Source organism: Crinia signifera, chromosome 7, assembly GCF_055691185.1.
Source record: "Crinia signifera chromosome 7, ASM5569118v1, whole genome shotgun sequence".
NCBI lineage: Eukaryota > Metazoa > Chordata > Amphibia > Anura > Myobatrachidae > Crinia > Crinia signifera.
In genome coordinates, this window is record NC_139223.1 from 32,373,192 (window position 1) to 32,392,761 (window position 19,570).

The 19,570-nt window shown below is 48.1% G+C and overlaps 1 protein-coding gene across 1 annotated transcript in view; it reads right to left on the bottom strand.

The window, feature by feature from the left end:
- NHERF2 (NHERF family PDZ scaffold protein 2) overlaps positions 1-12,311 on the bottom strand; it is an 83,264-nt gene extending 70,953 nt beyond the window's left edge. The window contains exon 1 of the mRNA XM_083152771.1: positions 11,913-12,311. Within this exon, the coding sequence (XP_083008897.1) occupies positions 11,913-12,107 (195 nt within the window). The 5' untranslated portion in view covers positions 12,108-12,311. The remainder of the gene's footprint in view (positions 1-11,912) is intronic.
- Between the last annotated feature and the right edge of the window lie 7,259 nt (positions 12,312-19,570).

Genomic DNA, 19,570 nt, shown 5'->3' on the forward strand with positions numbered 1-19,570 from the left:
TTACATGCATAGTTGAGATGCTTTTTGAGGTAAATTTTCTAACATGGGAGTTCTATTGAAGATGGGATGTTGCCCATAGCAACCAATAAGATTATTTTATCTTCTAGACCAGGGGTGGGCAATAAGCGGCCCTCCTGCTGTTGATGAACTTCACATCCCAGCATGCCTTGCCTTGTTTTTGCTGTTTGGCCATGCTGAAACTCATACAAGGCATGCTGGGATGTGTAGTTCATGAACAGCTGGAGGGCCGCTGAAGTGCTAAATAAACAAAGAAGTGGGGTCTGATTGGTTGCTATGGGCACACCCATAGAAATGCCGGGCGCACACCTGCGGATGCAGACGTGCCCATGCACATTACGTTAGTGCCCGCCCCAAGTTTACGCTAGAAAAGTCAGTTCAGGCTGACATTTCTGTACGATCAGTGGAAAAGTCATTCAATGGTGAGCGACTATCGACCGATTTCTCCTCCTTGCAGCCACATGAAAGCGTATGTGTAAGCGAACACATCCGCTAGCATGCTAGTGAGGGGAATTGGGCGGCGGGGGGGGGGTCGGATGTTCCCCGGGGCAGCGTTTACCTGCTCATTAGGCAGCAAATATATGCAGCCTAGTCTGAATCAGGCCCTTAGTAAATTGACCCAATTGCGTCCATACCTGACAATGCCCTCGTACTGCCGGCGAGCCATCACCTGACAATCGCAATCTATCTTATTAGCAGACGTATAGAGAGTGGCCACAATCGGTGAGGGAGAAGATTCCAGGGAGTGTGGTGCGTGCCGGCCTAGCTTCCAGCCTAGCGTGCTTATGCTAATAGCAGTGCAGAGCTTATGCAAAACATTCACTGCAGCCAAACGAGCTCCGTGACTGACTGTGTGCAGGGGCCCTGTAACCAGATCAGTCAGAATGGACGAGGAAGGGAAACAGAAGCAGTATACAAGCATGAGGGCTCTACGCCGGTGTATGTGTAGCGCCTGGGCCCCGTACAATTACATCTGTCAACCAGCACATGCTGTGTGGTAGTTTATTGGAGCTACGGGGGGCCCATGCGCAAGTACTGGGCCATGTGTTTATCGGTAGTGTCCTATACCACCTGCAAGGTAGGGAGGACCATCGATGATCTGAAATCATCAATGGTTTATGGTCCATGTAGAACAGTTTTGCCATCGATGGGGAGAACCAGATGGTTTCCCTCCATCGATGTCTTGCAAAAACAGAAAAAATAAATTCCCCAAGATGTTAGGACCCGGAGCATAAGCCCCCGACAACCATGCAACCCCGCCCCCATGTTTTGATTGGCACACAGGCCAATCAGTCAAAGAAAATGAATGACCATCGATAGGTAAAAACATTAATGGACATCCATTGCATAGTATGCCTCTATCGATGGCCAGTTGCACTATTGCCATAGTTACTATCTATTATCTTCTAGAACGTGCTAAATAAATGAGAAACAGTTTCTTATTGTTGCTATGGGCAACATTCTATCTTCAATAGAACTTAGTAAATAAACCCCACAGTGTCTACATAGATGTCAATAGGTCGACACCAAAAGGTCGACATGAAAAGTTTGACATATGAAAAGGTCAAGATGAGTTTTTCACTTCTTTTTTTTTTTTTTATACTATCCACGTGGACTACAGGTGTACTACGGTATAGTGTGCTGAGCGAGGGGTGCATCATACCTAAAAATGCGGTAGAATTTCCGATAATGATTCATGTGCCGAGGAAGGTTTTGGGGTATGAAACATTAATCTATGACAAAAGGGAGCCGAGCAGTGATGATTTTACTGAAGCAAGTCAAAGAAAAAAGGGCTGTACGAGCGCCATATATTACAGCAATGGGCTTCATTTATACTATGTAGAGATTAATATGTATTATCCGCTTCCTATGTATTTCTAGGTTTCAAGTATTTCTAGAAGTGTCAGCTAAAGTCCATGGGAATGGAAGAAAAAAAAGTTGAAGGTCAAACCAGCAGAGGATGGCAGAGGGGATGATTGGAGGCACATGAGGGAGTGAGAGTGCACACAGGGGGTTAATCTGGTTGACTCGTTAGGATGCGAATTTGCACCCTTGTGAGTACAATTAAACCCAGGCCGACACACCCATTCGCAAGGTGGAGTCTGCGACCGTCGAACGATGGCGAAGGCGCACGCAATATGAAAGTGACTCTATAGTCACTTGTTATATGCGTGGACGCTTGGGGGGAAGTGGGCGGGCATCCGATGATGTCAGCCTCCTGCCATCCCCCTGCGCGCGCGTCATCGGCTATTAGCATGAGAACGCCCAGCATTCTCATGGGAACGTCCATGAAACGCTGGGTGTTCCCATATGCTTATGCCCAGCCCACTGCGCCGCCCCCCGCCCTCCACACAGGAGGATGGGTTCACGGTGGACATACGCACCCAGCTCATGCACAGAAATGCACAATAGCAAAACATCCTGAATAAGGTCCACAGTGCTTAAGACCTATTGGCATAAATTATAAAGTGGCCAATCGGCTCATACGTTTGAAAAATGACAGGAGCTGATTGGCTGGACTTGGGACTAGCTCAAGTTACAGAAATGTGTCCAGCCCTGGTCCATTCTGTCCCATAGAACTGATCATCTCCATGCTTACAGTCAGGTAGAAAGCTCAAGCGGTTAATGAGTGTTCCAGGTACGTCCTGTGGGAAGCACGGTCTGATGGTCTAATGAAAAACCCAGTCACATAATGATATGGTTAAGGGCTTTGCTGTTCTATAATCAGCTGCAGCTCCGAGGAGACCTAACTCCTGGGTGGAAGCTGGCCAGCGCCGTTCCTGCTCTGAGAACGTACCCTGCGAACACGAGCGAGAGCTTAGTTTATTAGGCTGCACTCCAATGGGAAATGGGGCAGATGTGGTGTGTGAACGTGGAAGGATGGAAACCGGCACAGGTGTCCGCTAACACTGCGACACAAGATGTTTTCCAGCCATCCCCAGGAGTGTCATCTCGGGACCAGCCTGCTACGCTCAGCCCTAGGCTATATGTGCTACACGGCACGAGACAGATCCGGTACAATTTTTGCAGATGGACAAAACCTTTGCTGCACTGCAGATGGGGCAGATGTAACGTGCAGAGAGAGTTATGGTTCCCACCCACTACAGCGAGGTTTCACATGCCGTACCTTGCATGCGATAATCCACTGTCCCACCCAGCAGCTCCCAGGCGGCAGGATCACGTACGATACATCGTATGTGGTCCTTTTGCATACGATGTATCGTACGCAATCCTTTCACTGGCCGCGGGATCCGTTGGATCCTTGGTGCAGCAGTGACGATCTTCGGATCCGATCTGATGCGCACAGGACTGGGCATTGGATCAGAATCGGAGGTTGAAACACATGCGATTTGGGCCCTTTTCAGCCGATTCCTCGGCCCGATACCTCGGCATCGGATGGGGGCCTTTAGATTTGGGGGAGCTATTTTGTTTCTGTGCAGGGTAAATACTGGATGCTTTGGGCGGGATGTATCAACATACATCTCCGCCCTTCGCACGGCAGCCGCCGCGATGCTACCGCATATGTACTAACATATGCGGCCGGCATCGGGCTGCGGTAACGGAGACCCCCGCAATACCTGTGATGTTGGCTGCGGGGGTCTCCGTCACCTCCCGGCGGCTGCCAGCGTCCCCCTGTGTCTCCTCCTCCCCCCTGAAGCCGGATGTCCTGCCGGCTGTGACACCAGGGGGAGGAGATGATCACAGGAGGACGGGAGGGGGTGGGCGCGCGGACGGCGTACGGCGGGCGGCGAAAGAAGCCCAGAGGGTGGCGATACCCTGCCTAGCGAAAACGCTGCGGACGTTTGTTGATACATAGGAAAATGCCGTAAAACGGGGGTTTTACGGCATTTTCCCTTTAGTAAATCTCGCCCTTTATCCTTACACTGCAATTTCGATTTTAGCTTAAACACACCTCACACAAATCTAACTCTCTGTGCACATACAGGTATGAATCAGACCCATGGAGGAAACCGACAAACCATATAACATGTAAATAAGAGACCGATAAATCATTATAAGGAACCGATGGTGGTAGTATCCATGGACGCTGAATCAATAAAAAAAAAGGTAATTTGGATGTAGTGCAGCAACGGACGTCACTTAAATGGGATCCAGTCGATCAGTCGACAGTCTGGGTCTACAGGCAATAGGTTGACACATAAAAAAAGGTCCATTTGCCATAGGTCGACATTGTCAAAAGGCCGACTTGCACAAAAGGTCGACATGCCGATGGTTGACACAGGAAAAGGTTGACACAGGTTCTTGATGTTTTTTCATTTTTACGACTTGTTCTTACTTCACGATCCATGTCGACATAGAGTGAGATTATAATATTGTGCCCTAAGCAATCGCTGTTGACTGACGCTACCTGGTCACTTACTATCCTTTTTTTTGTTTTTCATGTAGAAGAACCTAGAATTTAACAATAGAACTACACACCCCAGCATGCCATGACACATTTTTTAATCTCCCCTTTGCAGCAAAACTGTGGCAGGGCATGCTGGGATGTGTAGTTCCGGAGCACTTCAGTGCCTCACACGCTGCCTGTTTAGATTACTTGGGGTAAAGTTACTAAAATGGGATTTCTATTGAAAATTAGATATCTATTATCTTCTAGAAGGTAAGAAGTAGAATAGGATTGGTTGCTATGGGCAACATCTCACCTGCAATAGAACTCCCATCTTAGAAAATGTAACCCCTTGTGTCACTCCTGTGTGTCTGAATGTGTTTGCACGTTTCTCAAACCCAGCCCAGGAATGTACTTTCCAGTCAGGCTGTAATTGGAAGGTGAACAATCCCATGAAAAGTTTAGGAACATGGACTGGTTTTCAGCACCTCAGACCTTCCAGAAAATCCTGTCCATTTGCTGAGTGGAAATGGATGTGTGCCTAGCCCTTAAAGGGGAACCCTTTCCTTAGCAGGCATGTCCCAACTATGGCCCTCCAGCTGTTGTGAAACTACAAGTCCCATCATGCCTTGCCACAGTTTTGCTATTAGGGAATGTTAAAACTGTGGCAAGGCATGCTGGGATGTGTAGTTTCACAACAGCTGGAGGGCCATAGTTTGGACATGCCTGTGAATTTAAAGTGTCTGCAAAACAACGCAGACTGCAAAATAAAGTCTAATTATGTCACTGAAACGAGCACAAACCTCCAATCCTGCTAAACTCCTCTTACCAAACATTGCACAAATATGGCAGCCAGAAGACGCCATCTTGTCCTCCAAGTCCATGCATGAGGGACATTTAGGCAAAAGCGTATTTTTGTCCCAAACTATCCCTTGCAATGTACTTAGGTAAATGACCTTATTGATAACTGCTAGGTATATACCAGATAACATTATCGCCTTACTGATTAAACTGCAATTTATCAAGCCTCACTTTACCACATGATTTCTGTCACCGTACACTTTCCATGTCCTCTGCTACACGCGTGTAATAGTAGTACCTATAGGTCACATGACTGCCAATGTTACAGGTTCCTGTGTAATATACACAGCCTGATCAATAATTCTATGATCGTATCCTATGGAATAAAAGGCTAATATGGCCTACACACATGCCGATATTAAGGCATTTTCTAAGCGATTTTGCTTAGTTTGGCAAAGTCGCTTAGCAAATGCCCTCACATCGGTGTATGTGTGGGGGCTATATCGGCAGCAGTGCGCGTCCCCGTGCGTCTTTATCGCAGGCCGAGATTGATGGATCTCAATCTCGGCATCTGCAGGGTTCTCACCCGGGAGAACACTGGCGCTGTCTGCTCGCTTAGCACACAGAGCTGACAGCTCGCTCTATGTGTGGGCTGTCAGCTCTGTGTGCTATGCGATAGCGGCGTAGCACAGCCCGACCTAGCATAGCTAGGTAGCCCTGCACACATCGCTATGTGTGTAGGGCCCATAAGGGCCAGATTCTCCAAGCTTCAAAAGTGATAAAATGGAGAGTGATAAACAGCCAGCCAATCAGCTCCTACCTGCCATGTCACAGACTGTGTTTGAAAAATGTCATACAGGAGCTGATTGGCTGGCTGTTTATCACTCCCCATTTTATCACTTTTGAAGATTCTATCAAATCATTTGGGAACCACTGGGAAATGCCTAAATGGTCACCTGATAAACGGCATTAACGAGAGAAAGTGCAAATAAAATACACGCCGTAATATTCACACAGTCATACAAGCCCGTGCTTCAGGCAATGTTGGTTGAACTATTTTACTGATATAAAGTGACAGCAAAAACCTTAAAGTACCTGGCCTCCTCATCCAAATAAAGGTGCAATGTACTCGAGTCTGCTGTCACCCATACTGAATATTTGTTTGCATTGTGTAATCTATGCTGCAAAGATCACTGAATCTGGTTGCTAATGGTTACAGCACGTGCACCAAGTTCTTTCATAAGCCTCTGTAACCTAAACTCTTTATTCTCCTGCAGTCAGGAAATATATTGACTGCTTCGTTTTATAAAGTGTTTGTACTTTATAAGCCAAAGTGAAACTACAAGTCCCAGCAGAGGCAGAACTCTGGGAGGCAATGGAGTCATCTGCCACCGGGCTCCTGCTCCCAAGGGGGCACCTCTTTTCCACTGTGAGTTTGAATCAGTTAATTGAAAGCCGTTGATATCGTTTCTGCGTCTTACTCCCCCTCCTAGCAGGACCATAGATGTCACACACTCTTTATTCTAAACATAATATCCATAACATACATACATACATGCATACATATATTTATATAAGGTGCGTGTGTTGGGGGGGGGGCACCAATATTTATCTTGCCTCCGGGCAACTGGGACGAACTTACGCCACTGAGTCCCAGCATGCCCTGCCACAGTTCTAGCAAACCCAAATAACACAACGTGACAGGGCATGCTGGGATGTGTAGTTCCACGGAAGCTGGAGGGCCTCATGCTGTTGCATTTCTTTTCAAATTTGCACACTTGCCTGTCCTGTGTGTTATTGTTTCACTGTGTTAGCCATGACACACGTGCGGCTGAACTGCTGTTCTGTCACACACACCGCAGCCAGGGAGCAGTCTGCCATCTGGACTGACAGGCGGGATCAAAAATGATCTGGTTGATCTCATTGTACTTTCACTTTGAGCTGTGACAGTTTGTACTTTCCCTTTTAGCTGTGACAGTTTTTAACCGATAGATAGATAGATAGATAGATAGATAGATAGATAGATAGATAGATAGATAGATAGAAGTGTACATAGCCCCAGCAGCAGTGAGTGTATAAGATTAGTACTATATAGGTAGGTCAGTATATATAGTATATATAGATCGGTGTACACAGCCCCAGCATCAGTGAGTGTATAAGATTAGTACTGTATAGGTAGGTCAGTATATACAGTATATGTAGATTGGTGTACACAGGCCCAGCATCAGTGAGTGTATAAGACCAGTACTATATAGGTAGGTCAGTATATATAGTATATATAGATCGGTGTACACAGCCCCAGCATCAGTGAGTGAATAAGACCAGTACTATATAGGTAGGTCAGTATATACAGTATATATAGATCGGTGTACTCGGCCCCAGCATCAGTGAGTGTATAAGACCAGTACTATATAGGTAGGTCAGTATATACAGTATATATAGATCGGTGTACTCGGCCCCAGCCGCAGTGAGTGTATAAGACCAGTACTATACAGGTAGGTCAGTATATACAGTATATGTAGATTGGTGTACACAGCCCCAGCATCAGTGAGTGTATAAGACCAGTACTATACATGTAGGTCAGTATATAGAGTATACATAGATCAGTGTACACAGCCCCAGCAGCAGTGTGTGTATAAGACCAGTACTATATAGGTAGGTCAGTATATACAGTATATGTAGATTGGTGTACACAGCCCCAGCATCAGTGAGTGTATAAGACCAGTACTATACATGTAGGTCAGTATATACAGTATACATAGATCAGTGTACACAGGCCCAGCAGCAGTGAGTGTATAAGACAAGTACTATATAGGTAGGTCAGTATATACAGTATATGTAGATTGGTGTACACAGCCCCAGCATCAGTGAGTGTATAAGACCAGTACTATACATGTAGGTCAGTATATACAGTATACATAGATCAGTGTACACAGGCCCAGCAGCAGTGAGTGTATAAGACAAGTACTATATAGGTAGGTCAGTATATACAGTATACGTAGATCGGTGTACACAGCCCCAGCAGCAGTGAGTGTATAAGACCAGTACTATATAGGTAGGTCAGTATATACAGTATACAGTATATGTAGATCGGTGCACTCGGCCCCAGCATCAGTGAGTGTATAATACCAGTACTATATAGGTAGGTCAGTATATACAGTATAAAGTATATAGATCAGTGTACACAGCCCCAGCATCAGTGAGTGTATAAGACCAGTACTATACATGTAGGTCAGTATATACAGTATACATAGATCAGTGTACACAGCCCCAGCAGCAGTGTGTGTATAAGACCAGTACTATATAGGTAGGTCAGTATATATATATATATATATATATATATATATAGTATACGTAGATCGGTGTACACAGCCCCAGCAGCAGTGAGTGTATTATACCAGTACTATATAGGTAGGTCAGTATATACAGTATATGTAGATCGGTGTACACAGCCCCAGCATCAGTGAGTGTATAAGACCAGTACTATACATGTAGGTCAGTATATACAGTATACATAGATCAGTGTACACAGCCCCAGCATCAGTGAGTGTATAAGACCAGTACTATATAGGTAGGTCAGTATATACAGTATATATAGATCAGTGTACACAGCCCCAGCAGCAGTGAGTGTATAAGACAAGTACTATATAGGTAGGTCAGTATATACAGTATATGTAGATTGGTGCACACAGCCCCAGCATCAGTGAGTGTATAAGACCAGTACTATACAGGTAGGTCAGTATATACAGTATATGTAGATCGGTGTACACAGCCCCAGCAGCAGTGAGTGTATAATACCAGTACTATATAGGTAGGTCAGTATATACAGTATATGTAGATCGGTGCACTCGGCCCCAGCAGCAGTGAGTGTATAATACCAGTACTATATAGGTAGGTCAGTATATACAGTATAAAGTATATAGATCAGTGTACACAGCCCCAGCAGCAGTGAGTGTATAAGACCAGTACTATACAGGTAGGTCAGTATATACAGTATATATAGATCGGTGTACACAGCCCCAGCAGCAGTGTGTGTATAAGACCAGTACTATATAGGTAGGTCAGTATATACAGTATACGTAGATCGGTGTACACAGCCCCAGCAGCAGTGAGTGTATAATACCAGTACTATATAGGTAGGTCAGTATATACAGTATACAGTATATGTAGATCGGTGTACACAGCCCCAGCATCAGTGAGTGTATAAGACCAGTACTATACATGTAGGTCAGTATATACAGTATACATAGATCAGTGTACACAGCCCCAGCAGCAGTGAGTGTATAAGACAAGTACTATATAGGTAGGTCAGTATATACAGTATACGTAGATCGTGTACACAGCCCCAGCAGCAGTGAGTGTATAATACCAGTACTATATAGGTAGGTCAGTATATACTGTATACAGTATATGTAGATCGGTGTACACAGCCCCAGCATCAGTGAGTGTATAAGACCAGTACTATACAGGTAGGTCAGTATATACAGTATACGTAGATCGGTGTACACAGCCCCAGCAGCAGTGAGTGTATAAGACCAGTACTATACAGATAGGTCAGTATATACAGTATACGTAGATCGGTGTACACAGCCCCAGCAGCAGTGAGTGTATAAGACCAGTACTATACAGATAGGTCAGTATATACAGTATACGTAGATCGGTGTACACAGCCCCAGCAGCAGTGAGTGTATAAGACCAGTACTATATACAGTTGTTCTCATAAATTTACATACCCTAGCAGAATTTGTGCTTTTCTGGCCATTTGTCAGAGAATATGAATGATAACTCACAAACTTTTCTTTCACTCATGGTTAGTGGTTGGTTGAAGCCATTTATTGTCAAACAACTGTGTTTAAATCATAATGACAACAGAAACTACCCAAATTAACCTGATCAAAAGTTTACACACCCTGGAGATTTTGGCCTCATAACATGCACACAAGTTGGCACAAACGGGTTTGAATGGCTACTAAAGGTAACCATCCTCACCTGTGATCTGTTTGCTTGTAATCAGTGTGTGTGTATAAAAGGTCAGTGAGTTTCTGGTCTCCTGAAAGACCCTTGCATCTTTCATCCAGCACTGCACTGACATGTCTGGATTCTGATTCAGGGGGAAAGCAAAAGAATTGTCAAAGGATCTGTGGGAAAAGGTGATTGAACTGTATAAAACAAGAAAGGGATATAAAAAGATCAAGCAATTGAGAATGCCAATCAGCAGTGTTCAAACTCTAATTAAGAAAATGAGGGATTCTATGGAAACCAAATCACGGTCAGGTAGACCAACAAAAATTTCAGCCACAACTGCCAGGAAAATTGTTTGGGATGCAAAGAAAGATCAAGAAATAACTTCAGCTGAAATTCAGGACTCTGGAAAAAAAAGTGGTGTGGTTGTTTCAAGCGACTCGACCATGCAGCCCATTTCTCTTCACATACCTCCTTATTGTACAATAAGGAGGTATGTGAAGAGAAATGGGCTGCATGGTCGAGTCGCTAGAAGAAAGCCATTACTACGCAAATGCCACAATGCATCCCGCTTACAATACTCCAAACAGCACAGAGACAAGCCTCAAAACTTCCGGAACAAAGTAACTTGGAGTGATGAGACCAAAATTGAACTTTTTGTCCACAACCATAAACGTTACATTTGGAGAGGAGTCAACAAGGCCTATGATGAAAGGTACACCATTCTTACTGTGAAACCCGGAGGTGGGTCGCTGATGTTTTGGGGATGTGTGAGCTACAAAGGAACTGGAAACTTGGTAAAAAATGATGGCAAGATGAATGCAGCATGTTATCAGAAAATACCGGAGGAAAATTTGCACTCATCAGCCCGGAAGCTGCGCATGGGACGTACTTGGACATTCCAACATGATCCAAAACACGCCAAGTCGACCTGTCATTGACTACAGCAGAATAAAGTGAAGGTTCTGGAGTGGCCATCTCAGTCTCTTGACCTCAATATCATGGAGCCACTCTGGGGAGATCTCAAACGTGCAGATCCGGTAAGACAGCCCGAGAATTTACAGGAACTGGAGGCTTTACCATCTGAGAAAATAAAGAGCCTCATCCACAACTACCACAAAAGACTTCAAGCTGTCATTGATGTTAAAGGGGGCAATACACGGTATTAAGAACTGGGGTATGTAAACTTTTGATCAGGGTCATTTGGGTAGTTTCTGTTGTCATTATGATTTAAAAAGAGTAAACACAGTTGTGTGACAATAAATGGCTTCACCCAACCACCCACCATGAGTGAAAGAAAAGTTTATGAGTTATCATTCATATTCTCTGACAAATGGCCAGAAAATAACAAAATCTGCTAGGGTATGTAACCTTATGAGCACAACTGTAAGTATACAGCAGCACAGAGTATCTAAGAACACATGTCACTGTTATGGTGATACCCAGCAGCACAGAGTGTATAAGGACACAGCAGCACAGATGGTATAAGGACACATAACACTATTGCATATGCCCATTAGCACAGAGTGTATAAGGACACAGCAGCACAGAGTGTATAAGGACACAGCAGCACAGAGGGTATAAGGACACAATACACTATTGCATATACCCAGCAGCACAGAGTGTATAAGGACACAGCAGCACAAAGGGTAAAGGACACATAACACCATTGCATATACCCAGCAACAGAATTTATAATGACAGCAGCGCAGAGTGTATCAGGGCACAGCAGCACAGAGTGTATAAGGACACATGACACAGAGATACCAGGCAGCTCGGTTACCTGGTGGTGCGTTTCTTTCTCCACGTTCTCCCCATTGACTTCCAGCACCCGGTCTCCAGCCTTCAGCCCCGCGATCTCAGCCGGGGATCCGGGCTCCACTTTGCGGATGTACTGTCCGATCTTGTTCTTCTCTCCGTGCAGGTGGAAGCCGTATCCCTGCTCCCCTCTCTGGATGTGGCACAGCCGGGGCTCCATGGTGCAGCGGGTGCGGGGCACTGGCGGAGGGGGCACTGACAGGGCTCAGTGCAGCACAGGGGGCATGGTGATCCGGGCAGCAGAGCTGGGCACAGTGTGGTGGATGTATCTCTGGGATAGTCCTGACTTGCTGGCTCCCTGCCCCGTCTCCTGCTCCTCCTCCTCCTGCTGCTGCTGCTCCCCGGGCTCCGGCTCCGGCTCTGGCTTGTGTTACACCAGCAAACAAGAAACAGTCACAAAGATGCTGCTCTGGCACCTCCCTCTGATCCAACCTGGAATCTTCCAGACTGGGGGCCAGGAACAGTGCACTGCACAGATGTGGGAGCACAGCAGACAGGGACAGTGCACAGATGTGGGGGCACAGAAGGCATGGACAGTGCTCATATGTGGGTGGCACATCAGGCAGGCAAAGGGCACATATGTGGGGGCACAGCAGGCAGGCATAGGGCACAGATGTGGGGGCACAGTAGTCAGACATAGGGCACAGCAGGCAGGCATAGGACACAGCAGGTAGGGACACTGCACAGATGAGGGGAACAAAAGGCAGGGAATCCAAACAGACGTGGGGGCACAGCAGGTAGGGGCAGTACCAATACACAGATGTGGGGGCACATAAGGCATGGGCAGTGCACAGATGAAGGGTCACAGCAGGCAGGGGCAGTGCACAGATGTGCCGGCACAGCAGGCAGGGACAGTGCACAGACATAGGGCACAGATGTGGGGGCATAACAGACAGACATAGGGCACAGATGTGGGGGCACAACAGGCAGACATAGGGCACAGATGTGGGGGCACAGCAGGCAGACATAGGGCACAGATGTAGGGCACAGCAGGCAGGGACAGTGTACAGATGCGGGGGCACAGAAGGCAGACATAGGGCACAGATGCGAGGGCACAGCAGGCAGGCATAGGGCACAGATGTGGGGGCACAGCAGGCAGCAATAGGGCACAGCAGGTAGGGACACTGCACAGATGAGGAGTAAAGCAGGCAGGGAATCTGAACAGATGTGGGGGCACAGCAGGCAGGGGCAGTACACAGATGTGGGGGCACATAAGGCATGGGCAGTGCACAGATGAGGGGTCACAGCAGGCAGGGGCAGTGCACAGATATGGGGGAACAGCAGGCATGGACACTGCCCAGATGTGGGGTCAAAGCAGACAGACATAGAGCACAAATGTAGGAGCACAGCTGGCAGACATAGGGCACAGATGTGGGAGCACAGCAGGCAGACATCGGGCACAGATGTGGGAGCACAGCAGGCAGACATAGGGCACAGATGTGGGAGCACAACTGTCAGACACAGTGCACAGATGTGGGAGCACAGCAGGCAGACATAGGGTACAGATGTGAAAGCACAGCGGGCAGACATCAGGCACAGATGTGGGAGCACAGCTGGCAGACATGGGGCACAGATATGGGAGCATAGCTGGCAGACATAGGGTACATATGTGGGAGCACAACAGGCAGACATCGGAACAGATGTGGGAGCACAGCTGGCAGACATAGGGTACAGATGTGGGAGCACAGCAGGCACACATAGTGCACAGATGTGGGAGCACAGCAGACAGACATAGGGCACAGATGTGGGAGCACAGCTGGCAGACATAGGGCACAGATGTAGGAGCACAGCTGGCAGATATAGGGCACAGATGTGGAACACAGCTGGCAGACATAGGGCACAGATGTGGGAGCACAACTGACAGACACAATGCACAGATGTGGGAGCACAGCAGGCAGACATAGGGTACAGATGTGAAAGCACAGCGGACAGACATCAGGCACAGATGTGGGAGCACAGCTGGCAGACACTGGGCACAGATGTGGGAGCACAGCTGGCAGACATAGGGTACAGATGTGGGAGCACAGCAGGCAGACATCGGAACAGATGTGGGATCATAGCTGGCAGACATGGGGCACAGATGTGGGAGCACAGCTGGCAGACATAGGGTACATATGTGGGAGCACAACAGGCAGACATCGGAACAGATGTGGGAGCACAGCTGGCAGACATAGGGTACAGATGTGGGAGCACAGCAGGCACAGATGTGGGAGCACAGCAGACAGACATAGGGCACAGATGTGGGAGCACAGCTGGCAGACATAGGGCACAGATGTAGGAGCACAGCTGGCAGATATAGGGCACAGATGTGGAAACACAGCTGGCAGACATAGGGCACAGATGTGGGAGCACAATTGACAGACACAATGCACAGATGTGGGAGCACAGCAGGCAGACATAGGGTACAGATATGAAAGCACAGCGGGCAGATATCAGGCACAGATGTGGGAGCACAGCTGGCAGACACGGGGCACAGATGTGGGAGCACAGCTGGCAGACATAGGGTACAGATGTGGGAGCACAGCAGGCAGACATCGGAACAGATGTGGGAGCACAGCTGGCAGACATAGGGTACAGATGTGGGAGCACAGCAGGCACACATAGTGCACAGATGTGGGAACACAGCAGACAGACATAGGGCACAGATGTGGGAACACAGCTGGCAGACATAGGGCACAGATGTAGGAGCACAGCTGGCAGACATAGGGTACAGATGTGGGAGCACAGCAGGCACACAGTGCACAGATGTGGGAGCACAGCAGACAGACATAGGGCACAGATGTGGGAGCACAGCTGGCAGACATAGGGCACAGATGTAGGAGCACAGCTGGCAGACATAGGGCACAGATGTGGGAGCACAGCTGGCAGACATAGGGTACAGCTGTGGGAGCACAGCAGGCAGACATAGGGCACAGATGTGGGAGCACAGCTGGCAGACATAGGGCACAGATGTAGGAGCACAGCTGGCAGACATAGGGTACAGATGTGGGAGCACAGCAGGCAGACATAGGTCACAGATGTGGGAGCACAGCAGGCAGACATAGGTCACAGATGTGGGAGCACAGCAGGCAGACATAGGGCACAGATGTGGGAGCACAGCAGGCAGACATAGGTCACAGATGTGGGAGCACAGCTGGCAGACATAGGTCACAGATGTGGGAGCACAGCAGGTGGGCTCCCAGTAAGGGTGTGCATTTATTCCAGCGGGTGACATGGGAGACTCCCAACTGCCCCCCCCCCCCCCCAATGCGGGATACTGCTGCTGCGGGTGGGACATGGGACAGTGTCGTCCCCCCCAAAAGGACTGTCCCTCAAAAATTGGGACAGTTGGGATGTATGGATTCTGTCATTTTCTAGGATGCATAATAATGACTGAGAGCGACATGGCTAAGGTACCTTGGCAGTGCAATCGTGACGCATGCACCAGCGGGCGATACTCGCTCACCTCCATAAATATCGGCATTGCGTGCATTACGGAATCAGGCCTTTCGTTTAGACTGCACATTAGTAATTTGAGACTGATTGTAATAAGGCAGCGCCTTCACTGTCACCAAGACCGTTACTCAGTAGTACGCGGCAATAACGCAGAATGACAATGTCAGTAACATGCGGGGGCAGATCCGGCATTTACTGACTGTTACTTTGCTGATCTGGTAAAACAGATAGTAGAATTATCTTACCAGTTATGTGACACCAACGTGCTGCAGAGAACGCAAGGAAGGCGCTTGTTTACTTAAAGTGACACTAGCTGCAATATTTGCACTTGGCAATGGCATTACACACACACACACCCTGTTACTGTAAATCACTTCTGTCCAAGTGTCTACATTGGGAAGTGAAAATAATAAAGGAATAATGTGCCGCACCTAGGTCTAATACAACTGGGGTAAATAGCAATGCTTCAGTTGTCTCCGTTTATTGTATACAGGTCACTAAGTACACTGCAACAGTACAGTATATGAATGCAGCAACGCCTAGGGGCCCAGCTGGTAGAAGAAAGGAGAGAGTTTCCCTGGTAATATGGTATACCCATTTATTACATCTTTAGTGGGAATCATGGGGTAGATGTATGAAGCAGTGATAAGGGAGGAGAAGTGCCTGGTACTTTATCATCGGCCAATCAGCTACTGACTGCTAAGCTACAGGCTGGGTTTAAAAAGGGACAGTTAGGAGCTGATTGGCTGGTGATAAAGTACCAGGCTTCACTTCTCCTCCCTTATCGCTGCTTCATACATCTACCCCCATGTTCACTATTGGGACGGAATGGTTGGCGTAGTGGTTGGCATTACTGCTTTACAGTATTAAGGTCATTGGCTTGATTGCAGCCAAGACCTGTACATACTATGTAAGGATAAATTATTGATTCCTGGCTACACCCAGGGCTGGTGCTATCACTAGGCAGCTTTAGGCATTTGCCTAGGGCGCCGGCCACTGGAGGGCGGTAGTCGGGAGCATGGACCACCCCTGGATGGAGGTGAGCAGGGCCGAACCAAGGTGTTTCGGCGCCCGGGTCGGCAGTCATTTGGTCGCCCCCCCCCCCCCCCCCCCCCCAAAAAAAAAAAAAAAATCACTGCCTTGGGGTCAGGCAGCGGGGGTCCGGGGACTGGAGAAGGTTAACTCCGGCTCCTAGCGCTGCCGGGCGGTGGGCGGGAGGCAGATTTTGAAAAGACTTGCCGGACGCTGATTGGCTAGTCTTTTCAAAATCATCAGCGCTTCTCGCCGCCAGGCAAATAGCGAGCGGCTGTGTATGTGAAAGCTGCCAGGCAAATAGTGAGCGGCTGTGTATGTGAAAGCTGCCGCTACACCAGTCCCTGGACCCCCGCTGCCAACATACCTGTGTGTAGCGTCCAGGGATTGGTGTAGCGGCAGCCTTTACTCACTCCGTCTCCTAGCGCTATCTGCCTGGCGGCGGGAAGCGCTGATGAATTCAGCCAATCAGCGTCCGGCAAGTCTTTTCAAAACCTGCTTCGTGCCCACCGTCCGGCAGCGATAGGAGCCGGAGTTAACCCACCAGTCCCCGGGACCCCGCTAGGACCTGGCATTAACCCACCAGTCCCCGGACCACCGCTGCTCATCCCAGGGACCACTCTGCTGGGACACCACACTAGCGCCCCCACCCTCCAGCGCCCGGTGACCCCCTAGCCCACCCCTAGTTACGGCCCTGAGGTGAGTAACTGTCATTACCCCCCCAGCGACCTCGGCGGCCACCACCGCATCACACACCCCCCAACCACCCCTGTGGAATGACCTGGCGGCATCACCCCCACCCGCCCGCCATCCCAACTCCCCCATGGAGCAATGCAGCGGCATCGCACCCGGCAACTGAACCCAAACACCCCCCCATGGAGCGACCGCATCGCATCACCCACCTCCCCCAACCCTATAGAGCCCCCCTGCGCACGGTCTGCCACATATGAAGCTACGCCACTGGCTGGCTATTACGACCTTGCCTTTGGCTATCATAGACATTACTATCCATTGGAAGAAAACCATTGACGTTTGATCCCTCCAGAGATGAGAGCAGCGCTCCCAACATCTCCATCTAGGCAGGATAGTCCCACGTTTTCAGGCACTGTGCCACTGCTGTGTCCCACATGGGCGACGGAGAGTTCGGATGTCTCAAGAGAGAGACTGTACGTAGCCAAGCAGCTCGGGGAGTTCCTGGCCTGCCCCCAGCATGAAAGGGAGGAGACCATGGTAGCCGTGGATGTGCACAGCAGAAAGTGATGCCCATTTTGCCATCGGACCTCCACCTACGATGGGCTGGACCATTGAACATGGCCTGCAAACGATTGATAACCATTGATTAACAATTATAGGTAGGAGCTTCAGCAAGACCTGCCAATGCGGCTCTTAATATGGTCTTGTAAGGAATCTATCTAAGCAGTGTATACTGTTAAGAATTCCAATTCCTGTCCCCGGGGTTTACTAACAGGGTCCATTGTCCTTTTCTACTGTAGCTGAGCAATCTACAGATGGAAGACTTAAAGAATGGGATCGTCATGGTAGAATCAATTCTCTGAGGTTTGGCCGGACAGACGATCAGTTCAGCATTGCAGGAATAAGTAAGATGCCAGCCCCCAACCCTTATAACACTGGTCTATACACTGGCAGCAGTGCTTTGCTGATTCCGAATATCCAGTGGTTGGGTCACAAGGCCATAATGGGCAAAGGATGGGTAATCTAACGTGTCCCTACAGAAACCAGCAGTGATTACCAGGCAACCACTGGTGTTGTGTACATATCTTAAATCATCGCAACGCATTTACCTACTGACTCTTTAATTGACTTTGTTATGACGAGCAGCCGTTTCGCTGCCTCAGGCATGTGAGCTGACAGCGGGAACAGTGTTGTGTCAGCTCACAATGGGGAAGATGTATTAAGCCTTAACAAGAGATAAATGCAAGGGTGATAAGGAGAGATAAATGTCCAGCCAATCAGCTCCTTACTGACTTTTTTCAAACACAGGCTGTAACATGGCAGTTAGCAGGTGATTGGCTGGGCATTTATCTCTCCTTATCAGCCTTATTTATTTGTTTATTTACAGTTTCTTATATAGCGCAGCAGATTTCGTTGCGCTTTACAATAGTAGACAGTGATAAGACAAACTGAGTAACAACAGACAGACTTATAGGTAGGAGGGCCCTGCTGCAAGCTTACAATCTATAGGGATATAGGGGGAAACATAAGGACAGGCACCAGTAATAGCATAGCAGTTACAAATCCAGAAGGAAAGCTATATAATACATAAGTGCCTCGGAGGGTTATGCATGTAGAACTTAAATATGATAGGCTTGCCTGAAGAGGTGAGTTTTCAGGGAACGCTTGAAAGTCTGGAGGCTAGAGGAGAGTCTAATTGTGCATGGAAGGGCATTCCATAGGATGGGAGCCGCCCGATGAAAGTCCTGTAATAATGAATGGGAGCTAGTGATCCGTGCAGAAGAGAGACGCAGATCTTGTGTAGAGCGTAGTGGTCGAGATGGGAGATATTTTGTGATAAGTGCAGAGATATATGCTGGTGCAGTATGGTTAATAGCTTTATAAGCAAGTAGAAGTGTTTTATATTGAATACGGTAATATACAGGCAACCAATGGAGGGGCTGGCAGAGCGGATCAGCAGACGATGAGCGTCTTGCAAGGAAGATCAGCCTAGCAGCAGCATTTAAAATTGATTGCAGTGGTGAGAGTCTGTTCTTGGGAAGACCAGTTAGGAGACTATTGCAATAATCAATGCGGGTTTTATCTCTTGTTAAAGCTTAATACATCTGCCCCAATAAACCCACCTGCAATAATATCTCAGGATCATTATGATGCCCTGCTCTTAGCAAAGTCCTGTGCAGCAGGCCGTGCCTTAAGGTCCATAGGGGTCCTATGTGGTCAGAGCCAGCTTGTGCACCTAACATGACTGGGAGGAGCGGCCCGGCAGGGGTGACTGTTCTCAATCATTAAATAAATCCTCTCTAATTGGTGTTTGAAGGAGTTTACATCAGTCCTAAGTGACTCAGCTCTGCAGTTTAATAAAACCTGCTACCGTCATGAAATCTGACTGTGCTTCTAAATCGTCTATAGCAAGCGAGCCCGGTCACGCCTCTGTGTGACGTTCCATTTATAATGTGTAGGAAA